This window comes from Stenella coeruleoalba, assembly GCF_951394435.1.
Source record: "Stenella coeruleoalba genome assembly, chromosome: 19".
In the NCBI taxonomy this organism is placed as follows: domain Eukaryota; kingdom Metazoa; phylum Chordata; class Mammalia; order Artiodactyla; family Delphinidae; genus Stenella; species Stenella coeruleoalba.
This window is the reverse complement of record NC_137165.1, coordinates 20,228,911-20,256,387: the sequence shown is the minus strand read 5'-3', so window position 1 is coordinate 20,256,387 and position 27,477 is coordinate 20,228,911. Positions and strand designations below refer to the sequence as shown.

Here is a 27,477-nt window from a genome sequence, read left to right as displayed (position 1 = left end):
TTAATTATGGTAGATAGGAACCTTCCTTGCCCGGCTAAAGCTCGAGCTACTATAATGTAAGTGCTCTTCACTTGTCTGGGAAATTGTTCCTTCTGGATTTAACCAAAGCTCACCCTGATAGTTTCTTTCCATCACTGAAAGTACAAATATCTTCTGGAAAGAACTTTACATACAATTTTATTTTCTCTTGGTCATTGACATCTCACACTTACTCATTCACTCAGCAAATATTTATTGAGCCTGTGCTGTATGCCAGGCATTGTTCTAGGCTCTGAGGATATAGCAGTGGACAGACAAAAATCATAGCTCTTATGGAACACTTATTCTGAGGGATAGGGCAGAAGTATATATAATATGTATATGTAATACAACATATAATAGGTCAGATGATGATAAGTGCTAACAAGAAAGATAAAGTAAGGAGGAGATCTAACAAATGCTGGGTGGTCAGGAAAGGTCTCCCTGAGAAGGTAGCATTTGTATAAATACCTAAAGGAGGTCAGGGAGTCAGCCAAGTAGATACAGGAGGAAGGGAGAAAAACACAGCTTACTTACCTTGTGTCCTTAACTGAGTCAGCTAGCCACTCACATTGCCTAAGAGCTATCAAAATTAGGTTAATTTCTGAAGAACCCTCAATGGATAACTAAATATTCTGTATTTTATGAGACATTTAAGTGTAGGTGGCAGGGACTAGGAGAAGGGGATGAGGTTGAGAGAGTATTGCAGTGGTGGTGTGTTGTTAAACAAACAAACAAACACCCTTCCCGAGATTCCCTTATTATGCTGAATGCAAGAGGTTGGGTGGTTTTCCCTGTCACCCCATCTCCTTCTGCATCTTACAGTGAAACTTCAGCCACAGTTGGTTGATATCTCTGACTATGAAAGAACTCTCAGAATGCTTAATTTGACTTCCTATAGGCTGAGGAGAAATGGGCTGTGAGGCAGGGAGTCCTTACATAATATGGCGAGATAGAGAGGACTATAAAATAGGAAGGTAAATGGTGTGAGCTTCAGGTGTTTGGGGTATTGGCTAGTTCCCTTCCAGTTTGAACATCCCTTATTGCTGGTTTCCTAAAGTCTTCTGATATCCCTGCTCTGTTTGTAGTTTGCTAGGATTGAGGCGTCCGCAGTGTTGGATCCCAAATTTACCTATGTATGGAGTTTTGACTTTTCTAACTGATTTTCTAATTTCTTTATACCTGGGCCATGGGAACCTCTGACAACATTACCTTATAGATTGGATTGAGCAAAGAAATTATAATTTAAGGTACTAATTTGCACTTTCTGTCCTCAGTATCTGTGAGCGGGTAACTCCTTGGCTATCTCACGCCAACTCAGCAGTGGTGCTTTCAGCAGTAAAAGTCCTAATGAAATTTCTAGAGTTGTTACCCAAGGACTCCGACTACTACAATATGCTGCTGAAGAAGTTGGCCCCTCCACTTGTCACTTTGCTGTCTGGGGAGCCAGAGGTGCAGTACGTCGCCCTGAGGAACATCAACCTGATCATCCAGAAAAGGTTGGGAAAAAATGAATTGGTGATTAAAGTGTTTGTAATTTTGAATTAAACTTAATAACATCATTATTAAAGAGGACTGTGTTAAAACTCTGTTTAATGTATGGAAATGAAAATACTGTATGGTAGAGCAACTTGCCCAGGGTCAGGAGGCTAACAGTTGATTTTAGAGTGTTCTTACAATGAATGCCTGGTGTTGCTCTACAATTTAGTTTCTTTTCTGAAGGAACTCTTAGTTGTATGATAGCTAGTGTCTGCTTAATATGGTTCAGGCTGTAATTTAGATCAGGTTGTTGTTCTTCCAGTGGTTCTTCTTGGCAATATATACTTTACTCCTTAAAAATAGTCTGCCAGATGGATCTGGTTAGAGGGATGTAGAGGAAGTTTGTGAGTTTTTTTCCCTGGAGTGGAGTGTGTGAATGGAGAGCAGAGAAGCACAGGTTAGGTATTACTGCAGACTCAGAAGGAATATCAATATATGCCTCATCTTCCTTATCTTGTGTTTCTGTGTACCACAGGCCTGAAATCTTGAAGCAGATCAAAGTTTTCTTTGTGACGTACAATGATCCCATCTATGTGAAACTAGAGAAATTGGACATCATGCTTCGTTTGGCATCCCAAGCCAACATTGCTCAGGTCAGACTTAAAGTAGATTCAAGTTAAGATCTAAAAACTTAGATCTTAAGATACGGCCTTCAGAAAAACCTAGGCCATGAAATTGCTGTTGGAGAATCCTTAATGATTATTCACTTCATGGATTTTTAACAGGTTCTGGCAGAACTGAAGGAATATGCCACAGAGGTGGATGTCGACTTTGTGCGCAGAGCCATGCGGGCCATTGGACGGTGTGCCATCAAGGTGGAGGCAAGTGTCCCGTGGTAGTTGTGATCACGTTGTGGGACTCTGGGTATTCTCTTCACCTCTTTCCTTACATTTTTAAGTTTATCAAAATAATAAAGCACATTGTTAAAATATTAAAGAATTTTTAATGAAAAACAGCTGTCCCTGGTCCCTCTCTTTCCCGAGGGAATCATGTTTAACTCTGTTCCTAGTTTTAGTTATTTTGATTACTTCCATATCGCTAATATCCTTATGCTACTATTTATTGATTTACCAATTGTAGACATTGTCTATTACCTTTCCGCTATGAGAGAAGCAACTTGGTTCATATACTCCATCACTTCTACTTCTACCGTTCTGTATAGATCCCCTGTATAGTTATATCATGAGGTTTTTGTTCCTATATTATCTTTGTAAAATGAGATAATATACCTTTGTTTCTTGTTCTATCAACTAGAGTCTTGCAAAGCTTGCTGTGCGTATTATGCCTGTAAATATGTAGAGCCTACACAGTCAAATGATTGCGTTTTCTTTCTTATAAAGGCTTTTGTTTTTTCTGTAGTTTATAATGGCCTTTGTCTTTTTTTTTTTTTAATTTCATTGTGCCTTCATTGCACTCCTATCTTCTTCCAGCTTTTCAAGCATAATATCAAATTAATAAAACTTTTCTTTTGTTCTAGACCCTTCTCTCTTCCAGTCCTCTGTCCTTCCAGTCCTTACTCCAGTCTGGGTGGTTGCTTTCTTGTGTTCTGCACAGCCGTCTTTCCATACAGCCTCCCTTCATTGCTGTTTCTTGTTATGGGTACTTTTTCATAGCATTCCTTTTTTTGTGGTTGCAATAGTTTCTTAAATCTCTTGTGATGTGAATTACAGTTTTTGGTTTTGTTTCTGCAGTTTGAATTTAATTATCTGGAGTATTTTATGGTGATGGTTGCATGTCTATGATTTTTTAATTGAAGTGTATACCATACTTACAGTAAATTCCTGCCTATTTGTGTTAAAAATGAGATAACAGAAAAGTTGTCAGGACTTCTGTGCACATAGGCAGGACTGTTGACTAGCAGGTTTCTGCTTTAGGGAAGGGAGTTGATCTTTACTTGGAAGTCCTCTTGAAGAGCTTCTCTGTGGTCTTAGAGGGCAGATTGGTTCTAGCTTGGTTGCAGCCTTCCAGTAGGTATTAAGGGCTACAACTTACAATGCACTGCTTCATCAGTCACCATGCCTCTGTTGTTTTTCCTCATTCAGAAGTTTGTTGCAATTAATGATGGCTTCTGTGCACAACGATACTGTGGATTCAGAGCTCCATATTTGTTCTTACTACTTAACTATGTGCAATTCTGCTTTTTTTTTCTTTTGATATTTTATTTAATTAATTATTTATTTATTGGCTGCATTGGGTCTTCATTGCCGCGCGTGGGCTTTCTCTAGTCGCGGTGAGTGGGGGCTACTCTTCGTTGAGGTGCATGGGAGCTTCTCATTTCGGTGGTTTCTCTTGTGGCAGAGCACGGCCTCTAGGTGCACGGGCCTCAGTAGTTGTGGCTTGTGGGCTCTAGAGCACAGGCTCAGTAGTTGTGGTGCACAGGCTTATTTGCTTCGCCGTATGTGGGATCTTCCTGGACCAGGGCTCCGACCTGTGTCCCCTGCATTGGCAGGCGGATTCTTAACCACTGCACCACCAGGGAAGTCCCTACGGTTCTACTTTGAGTCAGATTGGGCCATATGATTTCACAAGGATAGTTACTAAAATAATTTGTACGGTATGACCAGTGCTTCACAGGAACAGAAGGAAACAGATGCTGTGTCAGAGAAGTGCCTCTGAAAGCCAAATTCCTAATTGGCCTTCCTTGTTTTTATTTACTGAATGCTGCTTCATATGGTTACCACTGATAAATCGTTTAGTAGACTAGTTGTTACAGCAAGAAGTCAATTAATCCTGGTTTCTACTTCTGGTTCTGCCAGCTCAGTTGCTTCACATACTTAATATATACTTCTGTTGCTCCATTTGAGAAATGGGAAAATCTGTTTATTGGATCTTGATGTGTTACATCTTTTTTTTTTTTACGCCCACACTTCTTAACTTACCACCACTACTTAACTTTTTTCTTTTTCTTTTCTCATTGTGGAATAGCCACCTGCTAATGGTATTAATGCAGACAATTTTCAGAGCTATTTTGGTAGCAGAAGAGTCATTTTGTGCTTTTCACTGCCAGAATGTCATTGTCTTACTAACCTCTCTGACAGTGCTCTTGCAAAGAGTCTCATTCCAAAGTTAGAGAGATTTTTCTATCCCTGGAATTACTAGAAAGTGTTCTCAAAGCATCTAGATTCCTAGCAGCTGTTAGTACCGTCTATTGTGACTAAATGGAAAAGTTATCCATCATCTTCTGGAAGAGATGAACTTCTAGTGGCTCTCACTTCTTCCTTTGATTCAGGGTGCCCTGGTGGGAATATGAGTGTGTGAGGAATGAACTTCCTTTGGAAGCTTAAGATCAGCCTTCAAGAATCCTGCCTTTTAGATAGTGTTCTCTTATTTCCAGTTACCTGGATTTGCCTAAGAACTTTTCTTAGAACTGGTTAAATCATGAAAGTTATTAGTTGGAAAGAGTTGCCTAGTCCAGACACAGTTATTGGGGCAGGAGAGGCAGTGATTGCCTGTTTTTACCTAACCTATCCATGGGACAAGGGCAAGAACCAGCGAGGGAATTGTAATAGCCTTTCTCTGTAGCTTCCAGACTGAGCTGCTGCTGTTCTCTCAGGGCACCTGACCCTTTTTTAATGTGTAGTTGGTTTCAAAGATATGACAGATGAGAAAAAAAGAATTTTAGTTTAGTGCTTAGCTAAGATAACAGGGCCTATTGTAAAATTTGGGTGTTAAGAGTTGGAGTTGTTTTTTAGCATGACTGTAAGTACAGGTGTTTCCTTGTTGCTTTAAGTACCCTGAGGTGAAAAAAATGTATAATTTTATCATATTGAGTTGGTTAGGTTAAAGATTAAGCATAAGCCATGAGTCAATAAATAACACTGAAAAAGCAATTTCATGGTACTGTTTTTTCAGTAACTTTTGCCTGTTCTTTTTTGTTTGGTTGTTTTTTTAAATAGATTTTACTCTCCACCCCACCTCCAGCTTTATTGAGGTATGATTGACAGATTTAAAGCTGTATATATTACAGTGTATACCTGTTTCTTTAAGGAGGAAATAAACCCCTGCCCTCCTTTTCTTACAAATAAAATGATTTTGTTTGCGAGATTTATTTATATGTTTGGTTTTGTTTGAGAGAGATTAAGTCACTAAGTTAAGGTATTCCTCACTTCCCACTCTTCTGTTCTTTGGTGTTTACCATTTCTCATTTTTGTAGCTCAAGATAAGGTACTGACTTACGTCTTACGCAAACAAAAAGCATATGTATTTACTACATAAAATCATAAAAAAAAGACAAGTTAAAAGTAGAACACTCTGCTTTCTCCTACCCCTGTTCTACCCTTCCAGAGATGATGTGGACATGATTTTAAGTCTTTGTTTACATAGTCCTCCATAAACAGGTGTGCTTTTTACAAAAATGAGATCATTCTACAAATGCTATTTATTTATGTTTTTGTAGTCTGCTTTTTTTGCTTATTATACATGGACATTTTCTCATGTTACTGATAATATTTTACATCATTTTTAGTGGTTTGTAGATATACTGGGTGATTGCTTCATAATTATTTAGCCTTTCCCTTCCTGTATGGACCTTAAAGTTGTTTCTGCTCTTTTTCCAAATAATGGTTATAAGGAGGGTCCTTTTAGCTAAATCTTTGATCTCTAGTTGAGGTGACATTTTTCTCATTATGCTTAGCCATTTGGAATTGCTTTTTCATGGCATGTGTATCTTGTTTCAATGTGTTATCTTTTCCACATTGATTTTTTAAAGTTGTTTTATAATTAATTAAAGGTATTAATTCATTTAATAGCCCTTCATTTCATTAATAGTTATTTTCCCAATTATTTTCCTTTTGATTTCATTTGACTTCTTGATGCATAGGAGTTCACATTTCCTTATGTAGTGAGTTCTATCCATTTTCTCTCAATGGTATCTTTTTTTAAAAATAATAAATTTATTTATTTATTTATTTTGGGCTGCATTGGATCTTCGTTGCTGTGTGTGGGCTTTCTCTAGTTGCAGAGAGTGGGGGCTACTCTTCGTCGCGGTGCACGGGCTTCTTCTTGCGGTGGCTTCTCTTGTTGCAGAGCATAGTCTCTAGGTGCTCGGGCTTCAGTAGTTGTGGCATGCAGGCTCAGTAGTTTTGGCTCGTGGGCTCTAGAGCACAGGCTCAGTAGTTGTGGTCACGGGCTTAGTTGCTCTGTGGCATGTGGTATCTTCCTGGACCAGAGCTCGAACCCGTGTCCCCTGCATTGGCAGGCGGATTCTTAACCACTGAGCCACCAGGGAAGTCCCTCTCCCAATGATACCTTTAGTGGACCACCTAGAAAATTGTGCTTCACTTCAAAATTATATAAAATTCACTTTTATTTTCTACTTTAATGGCAATGGTTTGGTTAAAGATAAGAGTGTGGGGATCAAACACAAGAACAATTCATCCTTTCCTTACTGTTATGAAATGTTGCCTTTATCATATACTAAATTTTATATGTTTGTATGCCTTTCTCTGTTTCTGGACTTACTTTGTATATACAATGATTGGATATTTACTTTTGTTCCTCTGCCATACTGCTTTAATGGTGTTTTTAAAATTTAATCAAAAGCAATATAGGTGAGATGACAATTTGCTTGAAAATTACTATCATAGACTTAATTGTTTTTGAATATTGATGCATCATGGGAGATGACCTTTTGTTTATCTTTATTATAATAATGAAACTAAGGATTCAGTAAATGTTAGCTTTCTATCAAGCCTTATGCTGAGTACTTTATTTGTACTGTGTAATTTGATAATTTAACCCTTACATGCTTTATAATTTATCATAACTTTTATATTTAAAATTTCCCAACTGTTTTGCTGTTGTAATAACAGCACAGGAAATAACTAGTTGAAAATGAATAAAATAGAATTCAAAAATGGGAAAACTACAATAATAAAAGAGAACAGAATCATATATGACCTCATATAAATAACCTCAAGATGCAATTTTGTTTTCGTTATATTGCTTGGAATGGTTTAAATTATAGTACCTTTAAAAGATTTTATTACAGAAATTTTTAGGTATACACTAAGGTAAAATTGATTAATGAGCTCTCATATACCCACCATCCATCTTGAACAAATATCAACACATTGCTGTTCCCATTTGATCTTCTCCCTCTCCCTCCCCCTTCAAGGGAGTGGGTTACTGTTATATTTTAATGCAGATCTCAGATATGATCTTATTAGAGTAGTCCAATGTGTATATCTAATAGATAAGGTCCTCTAAAAAAAAAATTGTCATGATATCGTTACCGTACTCAACAAACAGTAACTCTTAATCTCATTAAATACCTAGTCCATGTTCAGTTTTCCCTAATTGTGTCTAAATGTCTTCTTACAGTTGCCTTGTTCAAATCAAAATCTAAATGAGAGCTAGCTATACATTGCATTTGGTTAATACGTCTCTTAAGTCTTTATTTATTTATTTGGGTGCCATTTGTTGAAAGGACTAGATCATTAGGCTTGTAGAATTTTCCAGAGTCTAGATTTGGCTGATAGTATTTTAGTGATGTTGTTTATCTCATTCCTTCATCCCCTTTAGAAAATTAAATCTAGAGGCTTGGTAATATTCATATTCAGTGTTTTTGGCAAGAATACCTCTTAGATGCTGCTGTGAATTTCCTATTGCATCTTATCGGGAGGCATATAATGGAATGACCCATCATAATACATTGTAATGTATGATAAGTCAGTTCTTGGTTTTTAGGATCTCTCTTCTGGAACCTTCTTTTAAAAACTGTGACTTATTGTTTCAATACATTAGTTTTGTCACTTGTATTTTTCCATATTCCCTTCATTAATGAAAGACTAATAGATTAAATTCTATTTTATAGATGAGCCATAGGCTGTGGAAAGTTGCAGTTTATCTAAGGCCATAGACTTGCAGTTATATAGCCCAGAAGATGGCAAATTTTTCTTACAGTTTTTTGAGTCACAGAGAACTTTGAAAATATAAAGAAAACTGTAAACCTTCTCCCAGGAAAATATGCTTGTGTGCACAAATGAAATTTGGCAGTTACATTTCAAAAGGTTTAAAGATGCCTTCTGTCTGTGCTCATTCATGAACTGCAGATAAAGACCTCTTCGCTTGGCTTATTCTTTCATTCTTATTCTTTCCTTCTACCTTGACTTATGCTTTCTTCTCATTTCTGTCATCCTGGCTATCCAAGATGATTTTTTTCACTTGAATTGTTTCTTGTAATGAGTAAAATTTGGAGTATATCTAGAACTTCTGTATATCTCCATCAGATAACCCAGCCTCTAGTATAGTGTGGTCAAATTAAGTGCCTCATCTTTTAGTCTAGTTTAGTTGATAACACCTGAGTGTTCCAAAAAAATATTTTTTATTTTATTTTATTTTTTTTGCGGTACGCAGGCCTCTCACTGTTGTGGCCTCTCCCGTTGCGGAGCACAGGCTCCAGACGCGCAGGCTCAGCGGCCATGGCTCACGGGCCCAGCTACTCCGCGGCATGTGGGATCTTCCCGGACCGGGGCACGAACCCATGTCGCCTGCATTGGCAGGCGGACTCTCAACCACTGCGCCACCAGGGAAGCCCCAAAAAATATTTTTTATGTTGAGGTTGTGTTATTGGATAGATCATCTGACTTCTCATTATGTTCCTCTTTGCAGCAATCTGCAGAGCGCTGTGTAAGCACATTGCTTGATCTCATCCAAACCAAAGTAAATTATGTGGTCCAAGAGGCGATTGTTATATCTTCCGCAAATACCCCAACAAGTACGTCCAGATACTTCTGCCCCTCTTCCTCAGATCATTTAGGAAATGTTTAAGTAAGGCACTTTGAGGTTGGCTAGGTAAGAATTAGTTTTTGTAAAGTAACTGGTCATAATTGAATACTTTATTAAAAATCAGAAACATATAAGTTGGTTAGCACAAGGATTAAAATCTGATTTTTCACTCTGCTTTATCACTTTTAGAAGAATTGAAGCTCTGTCTGAATATGCATTGTCAATTGACATATATTAAAGTTAGCCAGATTCTTTGGTGATGAAGTTACTATTAAATAAGGATACCCATATATTCCACGTTGTCTGGGCATAATCCATTTTATGCCTCTTACCAGGCATAATTAATAATTGTGCCCCTTTTCACTCTCAGAAACGTCTCAGTTTGAATAATAAATTATATGGTCACCTTATTGTAAAAGCCAGGGAGGTGACAGCTTCACTATTCACTTAGTATGTTACCTAGTACTTGTAGAAAATTATAGAACACGCCACAATGAACTGTCAGAGTTTCAGGCCTTTTCTGAAGTATTGTAGCTGCTTCCATTAAGATATACAAAATCTACATTTTCACTCCACAAAAATTTTCACATTGAGGCCTCTTAGTTATGAAACAAAAATACTTTTTCAGATTTGCTTTTGAAGGCAAACAATTAAGGAACCTGAAAAGAGTGAAATAAGAGCAGATCTTATAAGCATCCTAAATCTCATTTTACCTTATAATCATAGAGATGAACTGTGCTAAGGCTTCTGATTATCGTTAAAGATAATGTGAAATGAAGTGACTTACAGTTAGTTAGCTTAGTGGTGGACTCAGAATTAGAAGAAATATTTTAATAAGGTAGTGGTTTATTAAGCATTATGTGTACTGTCTCTCTCTCTCTCTATATATATATATATATTTTTAAATTCTAGAAATGGTATTTTTGGAAAAAGGATCATATACTTTTACCACTCTCCCAGGAAAGAGGAGGGTTGGGTTTCTAAACTTCTTGATTAAGTGGGGAGGTGTATATCTTAATATGCTTGGTAAAGAAATGTGTCCATTTCTGATTAGTATTACTGAGGGATTATGATAGTTTAATTTTAAGAAAGCATTATCGAGAACCTGGTTTAATCAGTGGAAATAGGGCAAACAATTAAGTGTATTATTCAGTTGTCCATATCTCATTTATTATACAATTTCATTCTGATGTTTAAAACTACATTAGCCGGGCTTCCCTGGTGGCGCAGTGGTTGAGAGTCCGCCTGCTGATGCAGGGGACACGGGTTTGTGCCCTGGTCCGGGAAGATCCCACATGCCGCGGAGCGGCTGGGCCCGTGAGCCATGGCCGCTGAGCCTGCGCGTCTGGAGCCTGTGCTCCGCAACGGGAGCGGCCCGCATACCGCAAAAAAAAAAACCACATTAGCCAAGGAGATGGATTTAACATGGTAAAGAATGAGAGCTATAGACCTGTGAAAATAAATACTTGAATTGCTTATTTCTTTAGAAAAACAGGTCATTAGTGTGGGTGCCTTGGGAGGAAAGAACATAAAGATCTCTATAGAAAGCAGAGATAGGTGGATAAGAGACAAAATTACTGTTTCTGTATGCTATTGCTGTCTGACTCCATTTTCCTAATAGTAAAGTGGAATTTCTGTTCCTCTATGATGAAGGTAAAATGAAGTAATAGGAAAATTCTCTGATCTAGTTATGAGAAAGACTGTGAGAAATGTAAGGTAGTGGTATTATCTTAAACCATAGGTTAGTTTTTCCTTGTGAAAAGAATATCTGATAAGCTTTTATAAAGATTTATGGTCTAGTTATTAAGGAATAACTAGAAGGAAAATTGAAGGAAAATTGAAGACGTTTATAATTTTCTGGCTTTAAAGCCTGTACATTCTCTTGGCTAAAAGTCTTTGTAGTTTGGTGGTGGTTTAGGGTACCTCGTCCATGGTTTTTTGCTTTGTAGGCTTCATTGTTAAATACACTTCTCAGTTTTGCCTTCAGTAACCATAGTCCATTTTGTTATATCAGATATGAAAGTATCATTGCCACTTTGTGTGAGAACTTAGACTCACTGGATGAGCCAGACGCTCGAGCAGCTATGATTTGGATTGTGGGAGAATATGCTGAAAGAATTGACAATGCAGATGAGTTACTAGAGAGCTTCCTGGAAGGTTTTCATGATGATAGCACCCAGGTAAGTTCCCATCTATATCTTAATGTATTAGATGTTTTGGGGACGACTTCAGGAAAGGTAAAGGTTAGGCAGTTTCATGTGTGCGAATTTATATACACATATAGTATGTTCATTTTTCTCCCCAAAAGGGGTGACCTTTTTCAGTTGTGCTAACTTCTGTTAGAACAAGCCTGCCTAATTTAGACAGTGGTTCTCAAACTTTAATGAGGCTAGAAGCACCTAAGCACTGGTGTTTAACCTGTGTTAAAGGACAGGTTGCTGGGCCCCACCCCTAGAGTTTCTGAGTCAGTAGGTCTGAGATGGGCCTAAGCATGTTCATTTCTTACAAGGTTGAGGGTGGTGATGCTATTGCTGCTGCTGGTCCAGAACCACACTTTGACAACTACTGACTTAGAGCAGTAGTTATTACTTTTTAATTTTCTGTCACCTAAAGATGATTACCCATTGCTGTTAGTAATGGTTGTGGCTCAGTTGCAGCTGGGGTTTCTGTCTGGGGTGAAGGCTGGCATGTGCAGTTTGAAAAGATTCTTTGTGGATGGTTAGACTCCTTCCCATCTTCTGTCTGTCTTCTACCAAAACTGAGAGACCTTCGAGTCAAAGGCCCAGAGAAGCAGATAAATTATTAAAGCTTTTTCCCCGGCATCTGTACTCACTGCAAATTGAAGTTCATGTGTGTAATCTATCATAGTAATTTTAATAGGCCCTACAAGGAACATATACCAGCCAGTAGTCTCGTGGTTCGGCAGGCAACTCTTTTTTTTTTTAATTATTATTTTTAAAATTTTATTCTTTTTTTTTTAAATAGATTTGTTTCATTTATTTATTTTTGGCTGCATTGGGTCTTCCATTGCTATGCGCAGGCTTTCTCTAGTTGCCGCGAGCGGGGGCCACTCTTCATTGAGGTGCGAGGGCTTCTCATTGTGGTGGCTTCTCTTGTTGCAGAGCACAGGCTCTAGGCGCGCAGGCTTCAGTTGTGGTGCATGGGCTTAGTTGCTCTGCGGCACGTGGGATCTTCCTGGACCAGGGCTCAAACCCGTGTCCCCTGCATTGGCAGGTGGATTCTTAACCACTGCGCCACCAGGGAAGCCCTAGCATGCCACTCTTAATTGGTTGTGATCTGGCACAATTCTACTGTCTTGGCTCTTGCCTCAGTATGATAAATGATTCCCTAATTCCCTGGAAGTTGTAGCTTTTGGTGGAAGTAAAAAAGGATTTGGTCAGGAACCAGTTTTATTACCATCAGTATGTTAGCGTGTACTTTAAGAAATACAGATGATTATCTGGGCCAGAAACAAACCGGCAGTTTTTGATGCCAAAAAATGCAATTTGGAGATAGGAGGCTAGTGAGTTTTCAGTTGATGAAAACCTTTGACTGCTATTGTGGATATTGGCTGAGTTTTAACCTTTGTTTCTTAATCAAAGTCAGAAAGACCTCATAGTAAGTCATATTTGGGAAAATATCACTTTGGAATTCATGGTGTGGAATAATGCAAATGCCTTTCACTTTACCTATTAAATTACATTTGCTTAGGTACAGCTCACTCTGCTTACTGCCATAGTGAAGCTGTTTCTCAGGAAACCATCAGAAACGCAGGAGCTGGTACAGCAGGTCTTGAGTTTGGCAACACAGGTAAGAAGTCTGAAAAAAGCATGGAGTTGATTTGTCTTGTTTTAAATTCTAGGAAATTGTGAAACTTCTTCCAAGAAGGTTCATTTGCAGAGATTTTAAACGGAAGGAGTGCAGTCTTTAGATTCTGTTATAAAAATAAAAACAGTGCCTCTTTTACATATTCTGCTGAATTAGAACTGGTTGTATGGCTTCTAAATGAATCGACTGACTCCAGTTTTAATGATAATTCATGAAAATTGAACTTAGACTCTTTAGTGTTAATGAAGGACATGACTTTGTGAAAATGACATTGAGTCTCACAGTATCTCCTTCTGGGGGACTTAATTTCAGCTTTCAAATGAAAGTACCCTGTAGAGATGGTAAATGCTTTGACAAATATCTCGTGTGCTGTTCTACCTTCTAGATAAGTTGCGTTTCTCTTTAAGTACTTTTAAAGTGCTAATGCTGCTTCCTTAATTATTTAGTATTTTTGGTCCTTTTAGGGAGGGTTCTGATTTCAGGAATGTGGCAACCAGCTGAATACACAGAAATCAAAGTAATTACTTTTTCTGACGTAACTAGTATAATGATCAGTCCATCATGATCCAGTAATGTTCTTAATTGAATTTGAGAACAGGCTGGCTTTAGCAGGCTGTCAAGAGTTATGATGTGCATTTACACATGGAATCTGATTCAGATATTCAATTTACCATTTTCCTCTTTCATCTCTTTATAGTTGTATACTAACAGCATTTGAACTCTTTTATAGTTCTTTAACCTAGCTCTGAGCTGTCATCTTTCCTTTTTTTTTTTTGCTCTGGGGAGCTTTATTTCATATCAATAGTGAACACAATTGGAGGACTAAATATGGTAAATCCTGTAATTAATTAGTACGGTTGGGGTGTGCACTTAGTACACTTCTTGAAACCCAGTTCCAAACTGAGACCACAAATGTGAACCTTGAATAGTTGCCAATGCATCATCTGTTAAGTGGTCAAAGTGCATCATTTTGTACATGATAAATGCAAAGTTCTTCTTTCCTCTGACAGTATTTAATTTTAGAAATGCCAGGAATCCATTTTAAGGAAAAGAAGTTCGACGGGCAGATAAGGCATTTGAATACTTAATGGAATACTATAAAGCAGACAACATTATTAAATAAGTTGTTTATAGAATATGCTATACAACTCTGAAAAAAATACAGCCAAGAAAACTGCTAGAGTCAAAGACTACTTTCTGACACTTGATTCAAGTACAGATGTTTTACAATCAATGAACTCAAATGTGAAGAAGACCTGAACTAAAAATTAAGATAATTGTCGTGTCTGATTACTGATGCACGTAAATATTACTGAGAATTATCACTTGATTATCTTTTTAGGAGCAGTTGACCAACAGTAGTTGAGTTAAAGGATGTCAGAAAATTCACTTCACAGAAAATAGAGGTGTCCCACTCCACCCCTTGTACCTCTCAGTTTTCTCCATTTCTCCAACAAATTATGAATGAACTTTTTAATGTGCTATTTCCCCAAGTCTCTAAACCTTCACTTGACCCCATTATGGTTAGTGTGAAGACGCATCCATATGAGTATGTGGAGTCAAGGGCAGGCCATGGCTCACCATCTGTCGATGAAAAGTGGACTGGGAGGTTGTCCATCACTGATGAGGCATGTCTTGACACTAAGAGCAGAAATTGGTCATCTTCTGAATCAAAGTAGTTTAGGTTAGACGTTAATTTTCACGTTAGTGTTTAATAGGTCATCTACAGGGGGCCATTTTGAATAGAAATTGCCCCTTCTTAATCATGTAGTGCTTATTACAGACTCTGTAGGGTGATTGCCATTAAATTAGCCATGTATTTGACTTCACCTTAGGGCCTTGAAGTTCATTTCTGTCTTTTGCTACAGGCCCTGGAGCCTCTCTCCTTTATATGAAAGAAAGAGCTCTGGGGGGTGCTGGGAAGATGGCGGAAGAGTAAGACGCGGAGATTGACTTCCTCCCCACAGATACACCAGAAATGCATCTACACGTGGAGCAACTCCTACAGAACACCTACTGAATGCTGGCAGAAGACCTCAGTCCTCCCAAAAGGCACGAAACTCCCCACGTACCTGGGTACGGCAAAAGAAATAAAGAAAAAACTGAGACAAAAGAATAGGGACGGCACCTGCACCAGTGGGAGGGAGCTGTGAAGGAGGAAAAGTTTCCACACTCTAGGAAGCCCCTTCGCTGGCGGAGACTGCGGGAGGCGGAGGGGGGAGCTTCGGAGCCACAGAGGAGAGCACAACAACAGGGGTGCGGCGGGCAAAGCAGGGAGATTCCCACACAGAGGATCGTTGCCGACCAGCACTCACCAGCCCAAGAGGCTTGTCTGCACACCCGCCGGGTCGGGCGGGCGGGGCTGTGAGCTGAGGCTCGGGTTGGCGGCTTGAACATAGCCTGAAGGGGTTAGTGCACCACGGCTAGGCTAGCCGGTAGGGAGTCCGGGGAAAAGTCTGCACCTGCCTAAGAGGCAAGAGACTTTTTCTTCCCTTTTTGTTTCCTGGTGCGTGAGGAGAGGGGTTTAAGAGCACTGCTTAAAGGAGCTCCAGAGATGGGCGTGAGCCGTGGCTAAAAGCGCGAACTCCAGAGACGGGCGCGAGCTGCGGCTAAAAGCGCGGACCCCAAGAGACGGGAGCGAGCCACGGCTAAAAGCGCGGATCTTAGAGACGGGCGCGAGCCGCGGCTAAAATCACGGACCTCAGAGACGGGTGGGAGACGCTAAGGCTGCTGCTGCTGCCACCAAGGGGCCTGTGTGCGAATACAGGTCACTATCCACACCCCTCTTCCGGGGAGCCTGTGCAGCCCGCCACTGCCAGGTTCCCGGGATCCGGGGACAACTTCCCAGGGAGAACGCACGGCGGGCCTCAGGCTGGTGCAACGTCATGTTGGCCTCTGCCGCCGCAGGCCCGCCCCGCACGCCGTGCCCCTCCCTCCCCCCCCACCCCCGGCCTGAGTGCGCCAGAGCCCCCGAATCAGCGGCTCCTTTAACCCCGTCCTGTCTGAGCAAAAAACAGTCGCGCTCCAGCGACCTACACACAGAGGCAGGGCCAAATCCAAAGCTGAGCCCTTGTGAGCTGTGAGAACAAAGAAGAGAAAGGGAAATCTCTCCCAGCAGCCTCAGAAACAGCGGATTAAAGCTCCACAATCAACTTGATGTACCTGCATCTGTGGAATACATGAATAGACAACGAATCATCCCAAATTGAGGAGGTGGACTTCGAGAGCAATGTCTATGATTTTTTACCCTTTTCCTCTTTTTGTGAATGTGTATGCTTCTGTGTGAGATCTTGTCTGTATAGCTTTGCTTTCACCATTTGTCCTAGGGTTCTATCCGTCCATTGTTTTTTTTAAAATTTTCTTTCTTAATAATTAATTTTAATTTTAATAACTTTATTATACTTTACCTCCTTCCTTCCTTCCTTCCTTCCTTCCTTCCTTCCTTCCCTCCTTCCCTCCCTCCCCCCCTCCCTCCCTCCCTCCCTCCTTTAGACAACGAATTATCCCAAATTGAGGAGGTGGATTTTGAGAGCAAGATTTATGATTTTTTCCCCTTTACCTCTTTTTTGAGGGTGTATGTGTATGCTTCTGTGTAAGATTTTGTCTGTATAGCTTTGCTTCCAACATTTGTCCTAAGGTTCTATCCATCCCTTTTTTTAATCTAAATAATTATTTTTTTATTCAATAACTTTATTATACTTTATTTTATTTTATGTATCTTCTTTCTTTCTGTCTTTTTTCCTTCCTTCCCTCCTTCCTTCCTCCCTCCCTCCCTCCCTCCGTTCTTTCCTTCTTGCTTTCTTTCCTTCTTTTCTTCTTTCTTTCTTCCTTCCTTCCTTCCCTTTTCTTGCTTTCTTTCCTTCTTTCTTTCTTCAAACTTCTACTAATTCTCTCTATTTTTTCTCCCTTTTATTCTGAGCCATGTGGATGAAAGGCTCTTGGTGCTCCAGCCAGGAGTCAGGGCTCTGCTTCTGAGGTGGGAGAGCCAACTTCAGGACACTGGTCAACAAGAGACCTCCCAGCTCCACATAATATCAAATGCCAAAAATCTCCCAGAGACCTCCATCTTAACACCAGCACCCAGCTTCACTCAGTGACCAGCAACCTACGGTGCTGGACAACCTACGCCAAACAACTAGCAAAACAGGGACACAACCCCATCCATTAGCCTAAAATCATAATAAGTCCACAGACAACCCAAAACACGCCACCAGACGTGGACCTGCCCACTAGAGAGACAAGATCCAGCCTCATCCACCAGAACACAGGCACTAGTCCCCTCCACCAGGAAGCCTACACAACCCACTGAACCAACCTTAGCCGCTGGAGACAGATATCAAAAACAACGGGAACTACGAACCTGCAGCCTGCAAAAAGGAGACCCCAAACACAGTAATATAAGCAAAATGAAAAGACAGAAAAACACACAGCAGATGAAGGAGCAAGATAAAAACCCACCAGACCTAACAAAAGAAGAGGAAATAGGCAGTCTACCTGAAAAAGAATTCAGAATAATGATAGTAAAGATGATCAAAATCTTGGAAATAGAAGAGACAAAATGCAAGAAACATTTAACAAGGACCTAGAAGAACTAAAGATGAAACAAACAATGATGAACAACACAATAAATGAAATGAAAAATACTCTAGATGGGATCAATAGCAGAATAACTGAGGCAGAAGAACGGATAAGTGACCTGGAAGATAAAATAGTGGAAATAATTAATGCAGAGCAGAATAAAGAAAAAAGAATGAAAAGAACTGAGGACAGTCTCAGCGACCTCTGGGACAACATTAAACGCACCAACATTCGAATTATAGGGGTTCCAGAAGAAGAAGAGAAAAAGAAAGGGACTGAGAAAATATTTGAAGAGATTATAGTTGAAAACTTCCCTAATATGGGAAAGGAAATAGTTAATCAAGTCCAGGAAGCACAGAGAGTCCCATACAGGATAAATCCAAGGAGAAATACGACAAGACACATATTAATCAAACTGTCAAAAATTAAAAACAAAGAAAGCATATTAAAAGCAGCAAGGGAAAAACAACAAATAACACACAAGGGAATCCCCATAAGGTTAACAGCTGATCTCTCAGCAGAAACCCTGCAAGCCAGAGGGAGTGGCAGGACATACTGAAAGTGATGAAGGAGAAGAACCTGCAACCAAGATTACCCAGCAAGGATCTCATTCAGATTTGATGGAGAAATTAAAACCTTTACAGACAAGCAAATGCTGAGAGTTCAGCACCACCAAACCAGCTTTACAACAAATGCTAAAGGAACTTTTCTAGACAAGAAACACAAGAGAAGGAAAAGACCTATAATAACGAACCCAAAACAATTTAGAAAATGGGAATAGGAGCATACATATCGATAATTACCTTAAATGTGAATGGACTAAATGCTCCCACCAAAAGACACAGATTGGCTGAATGGATACAAAAATAAGACCCTTATATATGCTGTCTACAAGAGACCCACTTCACACCTAGAGACACATACAGACTGAAAGTAAGGGGATGGAAAAAGGTATTCCATGCAAATGGAAACAAAAAGAAAGCTGGAGTAGCAATTCTCATATCAGACAAAATAGACTTTAAAATAAAGACTATTAGAAGAGACAAAGAAGGACACTACATAATGATCAAAGGATCGATCCAAGAAGAAGATATAACAATTGTAAATATTTATGCACCTAACATAGGAGCACCTCAATACATAAGGCAAATACTAACAGCCATAAAAGGGGAAATTGACAGTAACACATTCATAGTAGGGGACTTTAACACCCCACTTTCACCAATGGACAGATCATCCAAAATGAAAATAAGGAAACACAAGCTTTAAATGATACATTAAACAAGATGGACTTAATTGATATTTATAGGACACTCCATCCAAAAACAACAGAATACACATGTTTCTCAAGTGCTCATGGAACATTCTCCAGGATAGATCATATCTTGGGTCACAAATCAAGCCTTGGTAAATTTAAGAAAATTGAAATTGTATCAAGTATCTCTTCTGACCACAACGCCATGAGACTAGATATCAATTACAGTAAAAGATCTGTAAAAAATACAAGCACATGGAGGCTAAACAATACACTACTTAATAATTAAGTGATCACTGAAGAAATCAAAGAGGAAATCAAAAAATACCTAGAGACAAATGACAATGGAGACACAACGACCCAAAATCTGTGGGATGCAGCAAAAGCAGTTCTACGGGGGAAGTTTATAGCAATACAAGCCCACCTTAAGAAGCAGGAAACATCTCGAATAAACAACCTAACCTTGCACCTCAAGCAATTAGAGAAAGAAGAACAAAAAATCCCCAAAGCTAGCAGAAGGAAAGAAATCATAAAAATCAGATCAGAAATAAATGAAAAAGAAATGAAGGAAACAATAGCAAAGATCAATAAAACTAAAAGCTGGTTCTTTGAGAAGATAAACAAAATAGATAAACCACTAGCCAGACTCATCAAGAAAAAAAGGGAGAAGACTCAAATCAATAGAATTAGAAATGAAAAAGGAGAGGTAACAACTAACACTGCAGAAATAAAGGAGATCATGAGAGATTACTACAAGCAACTCTATGCCAATAAAATGGACAATCTGGAAGAAATGGACAAATTCTTAGAAATGCACAACCTGCCAAGACTGAATCAGGAAGAAATAGAAAATATGAACAGACCAATCACAAGCACTGAAATTGAAACTGTGATTAAAAATCTTCCAACAAACAAAAGCCCAGGACCAGATGGCTTCACAGGCGAATTCTATCAAACATTTAGAGAAGAGCTAACACCTATCCTTCTCAAACTCTTCCAAAATATAGCAGAGGGAGGAACACTCCCAAACTCCTTCTACGAGGCCACCATCACCTTGATACCAAAACCAGACAAGGATGACACAAAGAAAGAAAACTACAGGCCAATATCACTGATGAAAATAGATGCAAAAATCCTCAACAAAATACTAGCAAACAGAATCCAACAGCACATTAAAAGGATCATACACCATGATCAAGTGGGGTTTATTTCAGGAATGCAAGGATTCTTCAATATACGCAAATCTATCAATGTGATAAACCATATTAACAAACTGAAGGAGAAAAACCATATGATCATCTCAATAGATGCAGAGAAAGCTTTTGACAAAATTCAACACCCATTTATGATAAAAACCCTGCAGAAAGTAGGCATAGAGGGAACTTTCCTCAACATAATAAAGGCCATATATGACAAGCCCACAGCAAACATCATCCTCAATGGTGAAAAACTGAAAGCATTTCCACTAAGATCAGGAACAAGACAAGGTTGCCCACTCTCACCACTCTTATTCAACATAGTTTTGGAAGTTTTAGCCACAGCAATCAGAGAAGAAAAGGAAATAAAAGGAATCCAAATCGGAAAAGAAGTAGTAAAGCTGTCACTGTTTGCAGATGACATGATCCTATACATAGAGAATCCTAAAGATGCTACCAGAAAACTACTAGAGCTAATCAATGAATTTGGTAAAGTGGCAGGATACAAAATTAATGCACAGAAATCTCTGGCATGCCTATATACTAATGATGAAAAATCTGAAAGTGAAATCAAGAAACCACTCCCATTTACCATTGCAACAAAAAGAATAAAATATCTAGGAATAAATCTACCTAAGGAGACAAAAGGTCTGTATGCAGAAAAGTATAAGACACTGATGAAAGAAATTAAAGATGACACAAATAGATGGAGAGATATACCATGTTCTTGGATTGGAAGAATCAACATTGTGAAAATGACTCTACTACCGAAAGCAATCTATAGATTCAATGCAATCCCTATCAAACTACCACTGGCATTTTTCACAGAACTAGAACAAAAAATTTTGCAATTTGTATGGAAACACAAAAGACCCCGAATAGCCAAAGCAATCTTGAGAACGAAAGAAGGAACTGGAGGAATCAGGCTCCCAGACTTCAGACTATACTACAAAGCTACAGTTATCAAGACGGTATGGTACTGGCACAAAAACGGAAAGATAGATCAATGGAACAGGATAGAAAGCCCAGAGATAAACCCACGCACATATGGTCACCTTATCTTTGACAAAGGAGGCAGAAATGTACAGTGGAGAAAGGACAGCCTATTCAATAAGTGGTGCTGGGAAAACTGGACAGCTACATGTAAAAGTATGAAATTAGATCACTCCTTAACACCATACACAAAAATAAGCTCAAAATGGATTAAAGACCTAAATGTAAGACCAGAAACTATCAAACTCTTAGAGGAAAACATAGGCAGAACACTCTATGACATAAATCACAGCAAGGTCCTTTTTGACCCACCTCCTAGAGAAATGGAAATAAAAACAAGAGTAAACAAATGGGACCTAATGAAACTTAAAAGCTTTTGCGCAGCAAAGGAAACCATAAAGAAGACCAAAAGACAACCCTCAGAATGGGAGAAAATATTTGCAAATGAAGCAACTGACAAAGGATTGATCTCCAAAATTTATAAGCAGCTCATGCAGCTTAATAACAAAAAAACAACCCAATCCAAAAATGGGCAGAAGACCTACATAGACATTTCTCCAAAGAAGATATACAGACTGCCAACAAACACATGAAAGAATGCTCAACATCACTAATCATTAGAGAAATGCAAATCAAAACTACAATGAGATATCATCTCACACCAGTCAGAATGGCCATCATCAAAAAATCTATAAACAATAAATGCTGGAGAGGGTGTGGAGAAAAGGGAACCCTCTTACACTGTTGGTGGGAATGTAAATTGATACAGCCACTGTGGAGAAGAGTATGGAGGTTCCTTAAAAAGCTACAAATAGAACTACCATATGACCCAGCAATCCCACTACTGGGCATATACCCTGAGAAAACCATAATTCAAAAAGAGTCATGTACCAAAATGTTCATTGCAGCTCTATTTACAATAGCCCAGAGATGGAAACAACCTAAGTGTCCATCATCGGATGAATGGATAAAGAAGATTTGTTACATATATACAATGGAATATTACTCAGCCATAAAAAGAGACGAAATTGAGCTATTTGTAATGAGGTGGATAGACCTAGAGTCTGTCATACAGAGTGAAGTAAGTCAGAAAGAGAGAGACAAATACCGTATGCTAACACATATATATGGAATCTAAGAAAAAAAAATGTCATGAAAAACCTAGGGGTGAAACAGGAATAAAGACACAGACTTACTAGAGAATGGACTTGAGGATATGGGGAGGGGGAAGGGTAAACGGTGACAAAGCGATAAAGAGGCATGGACATATATACACTACCAAACGTAAGGTAGATAGCTAGTGGGAAGCAGCTGTATAGCATAGGGAGATCAGCTCGGTGCTTTGTGACCGCCTGGAGGGGTGGGATAGGGAGGGTGGGAGGGAGGGAGACACAAGCGGGAAGAGATATGGGAATATATGTATATATATAACTGATTCATTTTGTTGTGAAGCTGAAACATACCATTGTAAAGCAATTATACTCCAATAAAGATGTTAAAAAAAATAAATAAATAAAAAAAAGAAAAGAAAAAAAAAAGTACAAACACATGGAGGCTAAACAATACACTACTTAATAATGAAGTGATCACTGAAGAAATCAAAGAGGAAATAAAAATTACCTAGAAACAAATGACAATGGAGACAAACGACCCAAAACCTATGGGATGCAGCAAAAGCAGTTCTAAGGGGGAAGTTTATAGCAATACAAGCCCAGCTTAAGAAGCAGGAAACATCTCGAATAAACAACCTAACCTTGCACCTCAAGCAATTAGAGAAAGAAGAACAAAAAAACCCAAAGCTAGCAGAAGGAAGGAAATCATAAAAATCGGATCAGAAATAAAGGAAAAAGAAATGAAGGAAACAATAGCAAAGATCAATAAAACTAAAAGCTGGTTCTTTGAGAAGATAAACAAAATAGATAAACCACTAGCCAGACTCATCATTATTTAGCATCTGACATTTGTGTTACTCTCACTGATAATAAATCCCAGCTTGGGGCTCTTTTTCTAGAGGATTTACGAGGAGGATGAAAGGCGGCCTTAAACCTAGCTATAAGAAGCACCATAGCATCCTTATTAACCATTTGTATAATTAGACTTAAAATTGGAAATACTAAGCATTTAGTATTTGTTCTCTAGTTTAGAAATATTGCCTAGCTTGTCAACACTGAAGTCAGTCTAGTGTAGATGTGATATACAGAGCAACAGCAGGAGGAAAAAGACATAATAGAGAAGTAACATTTTACTTTGCATTCTTTCCACTCTCCTTTTTCCATTGGTACTGCATATGGATTCTAGAGTGCCATTGCCCAGATTTGGTTTCCATGCATTTTACTACACCTTTTTAGAGTTTTGATTTAGGTTAGTGTCATTGGTGTCCCTCTAGTCTCAGCCTCACTTGATGTCATGCTCAGATTGAAATTCAAAAGGGGAAGGGGAAACTCCCTGTAAATGAAGCATATTTCGGCCCTTGGGAATAGTGCCTTCCAGGCTAAGCTAGGATTATTTTAATTTTGCCTTTCTGAGGGGCAGCACGCCTGGTTGCTTTCTGAACTCTCTGCCTGCTCTGAATTCTCTGCCTGCTCATCCAGCTCAGTGTGGGGGATCCCTGCTGCAGATAGTAAACCAGTTGTCCTTCGCAGGAGTCTTGTCTTTGTGTACACACCCATTACATAGACTAACCAGAAATATGATTCAAAACTGAGCTATAGTGTTTTGGCACAACTTAGTAGCTTTGTTGTAAGGTTACTCCATTGGATATTATCCCCACAGACTTTTAATTGATTAAGAGATTATGTAACGTACTTGTTTACTAACATTACAGTAATACCTAGAAATGACAAATTTAAATAATGTAGAAAGATCAGGTGGAAAATTAAGTTTCCCTGTCCCCACTTCCCCATAAGTAGCCACTATTAACTTTTTCTGTGTCCTCTCAGAAGAAAAAAAGATCGTGCATATACCTGTATGTTTGTATCCTTTAAATACTGTCAGTGGGATATACTGTTTTGCACCTTGTTTTTTCTCTACCACAGTCTTTTGAATGTCTGTATCCACTTTATTGATGTGTACCACAAAGTATTTAATCTTTCTCCTGGTGATGGACATTTAGATTATTCATCTAGTCCTATCCCCGCCCCCTTTTTTGTTATTATGATGTTACCATGAACATTCTTGTTTATGTGTATCATGGTATATTTTTGTAAGCATATCTATAGGATAAACTTGGAATGTACTTGATCATTTAAGCATTTAAAAATAGACATTACAGGGGCTTCCCTGGTGGAGCAGTGGTTGAGAGTCCGCCTGCCGATGCAGGGGACACGGGTTCATGCCCCGGTCCGGGGGGATCCCACATGCCGTGGAGCCACTAGGCCCGTGAGCCATGGCCTCTGAGCCTGCGCATCCGGAGCCTGTGGTCCACAGCGGGAGAGGTCACAGCAGTGAGAGGCCCGCGTACCACACACACAAAAAAAGACATTACAGGGACTTCCCCATGGTCCAGTGGTAAAGAATTCGCCTTCCAATGCAGGGGTCGTAGGTTCGATCCTTGGTTGGGGAACTAAGATCCCATATGCCACCGGGCAACTAATCCCACACACCACAGCTACTGAGCCTGCATGTAACAACTACTGAGCCTGCGCACCTCAACTAGAGAGCCCATGTGCCACAAACTACAGAGCCCATGCTCTTTGGAGCCTGTGCTCCACAACGAGAGAGAGAAGTCAACACACCACAACTAGACAGAAGCCCACGTGCCACAGCAAAGAGCCTGCACAGCAACAAAAAGATCCTGCTTGCCGCAATGAAGATCCTTTGTGCTGCAACTAAGACCCAACGCAGACAAAAATAAAACAATAAATTATTTTTTTTAAATAAGACATTACCGGGGCTTCCCCGGTGGTGCAGTGGTTGAGAGTCCGCCTGCCGATGCAGGGGACGCGGGTTCGTGCCCCGGTCCGGGAAGATCCCACATGCCGCGGAGCGGCTGGGCCCATGAGCCATGGCCACTGAGCCTGTGCGTCCAGAGCCTGTGCTCCGCAATGCGAGAGGCCACAACAGTGAGAGGCCCGCGTACCGTAAAAATAAATAAATAAATAAATAAGACATTACCAACTTACCCTCCAAAAAGGTGACATCAAATTATGTTCTCCAAAGCAGAATGTAATAGTGCCAGATTCCTTATATTCTCCTTCACTGAGCATTACTGACTTTTTGAATTTTTGACCCTCTGATAGATGAAAAATAGTATTTTGTTCTATTAAATAGTGTCATTTTCTTCTTTTCTTTTTCCTTTTTTTCCTGTAATGTGGTTGAGTATATTCTCATGTTAACTAGCCACCCACTGACTAATGGGTACTCTGTCTTTAGTCAGGACAGTTCATGAATTCCTGTTGGTTTTATATATATATATATGTGTGTGTCTGTGTGTGTGTGTGTGTGTAAACTGGTACACTCCAGAGAGTATCACAGATTCTGGAGCCAGAGGTGGGTCACGAATGAATTATATAGAGAAAATAGGCGTTCAGATTACTTAAACGACATCTGAATACTTACTATTTCCCAGAGACTATAACGAGAGTTAAAAATATACATAAGACATGGTCCTTGCCCTTAACACATTACTGATAAGGAATTTGGTAATGATTTTTAAAAGTCTTCAAATATTGTAAACATGCGATTTTCATTAGATCAGTTTTTTCCCCTTTTAAGCCTTTTACCAAAGCTACTAACCAAAGAAACCCCATGTTATGCTCATTGGAATTTCTCCTTTCGCCATGGCTACCCATAGACTATTTTGGGGCTTGTTTTTCTTGTTTTGTTTGTTTTTGGCTTCGGTTTTGGGTTGGGTTTTTGTTTTGTTTGGTTGGGGTTTTTTTGTTTGTTTTTTGATTTTTGGTGGGTTCGTTTTGGTTCTTAAATAGTTGAGAATGATCTCAAAATTCAGCAAATATGACTTTATCCGGAGCCTTTTGCATTTGGCTTGGTATTTATGGTATAAAAATCACCTTAGTTGCCTAAGGAAGTGAAATCTTAATTTCATCTTTATTCAGAAGCGTCCTGTCTGGTTTCATTGGGCTTTATACTGTGTTTCAGGTCTGGCTGCCTGCAGTAAAGGCTAAGGGCCTGGAGATTCCGGGAATACTTACTCACCGCCAAGGGCACATCTATATGGAAATGAACTTCACCAACAAAGCTCTGCAGCACATGACAGACTTTGCAATTCAGTTGAACAAGAATAGGTAAGAAATCTGAGTTCCCCAGCTCGATCCTGACACAGCAGTGTCCTTTGTGTCCAACAAGAGAGTGTTCTATTTAGCAGTGGGTAAAAACTCTCGTGTTGGCAGATGTTTGATGTAGAGTGAGTGAAGGCTCTTGCACATCTGTTCAGTGGTCAGCTTCAACACTGGAGGCCCTAGGGAATTTTGCTGGGAAAACTCATCCATATGGAATAAGAAAACTGTCTTTGCCATTATAATCATACCTTTTCTATAATGTTTTGTAAATGAAATCACGTAGTATGGAGTCTTTTGCATTTGGTTTCTTTCACTTAGCATAACGCTTTGAGATGTTTCAGCAGTCTGTTCTGTTTTACTGAGTAGGACTCCATCGATGCTTATACCGTGATTTGTTTACACTTTCACCAGTTGGTGGAACTGGGGGTTGTTTCCAGTTTTATCTTTTATGACTAAAGCGCCTGTGAATATTCACGTACAGGTCTTTGTGTGGATATATGTTTTCATTTTTCCTGGATAAATACCTAGCAGTGGTATTGCTGGGTCATATGGTAATAACTGTGAATGTTCCAGCTGTTCCATACTCTTACCAATGCCAGCCATGCTTACACATGTATAGTAGTATCCCATTTTAACTTGAATTTCCCTAATGACTACTGATATTGAACATTCTTTTCATAATCTTATTGACCATTCTTATATCTTCTTTGGTGAAGTATCTGCTCAAATCGTTCCTTTTTCTTTTTTTCTTTTTAATTGATTTATTATCAAGTAATAAATTTCTTTATATACTCTGGATACAAGTCCTTTGTCAGATACGTCTTGCAAATATTTTCTCCCAGTCTGTGGCTTGCCTTATTTTCTTAACAGTGTTTTTCAAAGAACAAGTTTTTTATTTTTTGTTTTATTTATTTATTTTTTTAAGGGAGATTGCGATTGGCACATATACACTGTTTTGTTTTGTTTTGCTTTTTTTGGCTACGTGGGGTCTTCATTGCTGCGTGCCGGATTTCTCTAGTTGCCGTGAGGAGAGGCTACTACCTTCGTTGAGGTGTGCGGGCTTCTCATTGCAGTGGCTTCTCTTGTTGTGGAGCACGGGCTCTAG

At 39.3% G+C, this 27,477-nt stretch overlaps 1 protein-coding gene across 1 annotated transcript in view; it reads left to right on the top strand.

Annotated features, from left to right (window-relative positions):
- LOC307178192 (uncharacterized protein) overlaps positions 1-27,477 on the top strand; it is a 212,164-nt gene that overhangs the window by 36,369 nt on the left and 148,318 nt on the right. The window contains 8 exon segments of the mRNA XM_079906040.1: positions 1,296-1,517; positions 2,033-2,150; positions 2,283-2,378; positions 9,169-9,247; positions 9,250-9,274; positions 11,300-11,465; positions 12,997-13,095; positions 26,233-26,378. Of these exon segments, the coding sequence (XP_079762166.1) occupies positions 1,296-1,517; positions 2,033-2,150; positions 2,283-2,378; positions 9,169-9,247; positions 9,250-9,274; positions 11,300-11,465; positions 12,997-13,095; positions 26,233-26,378 (951 nt within the window).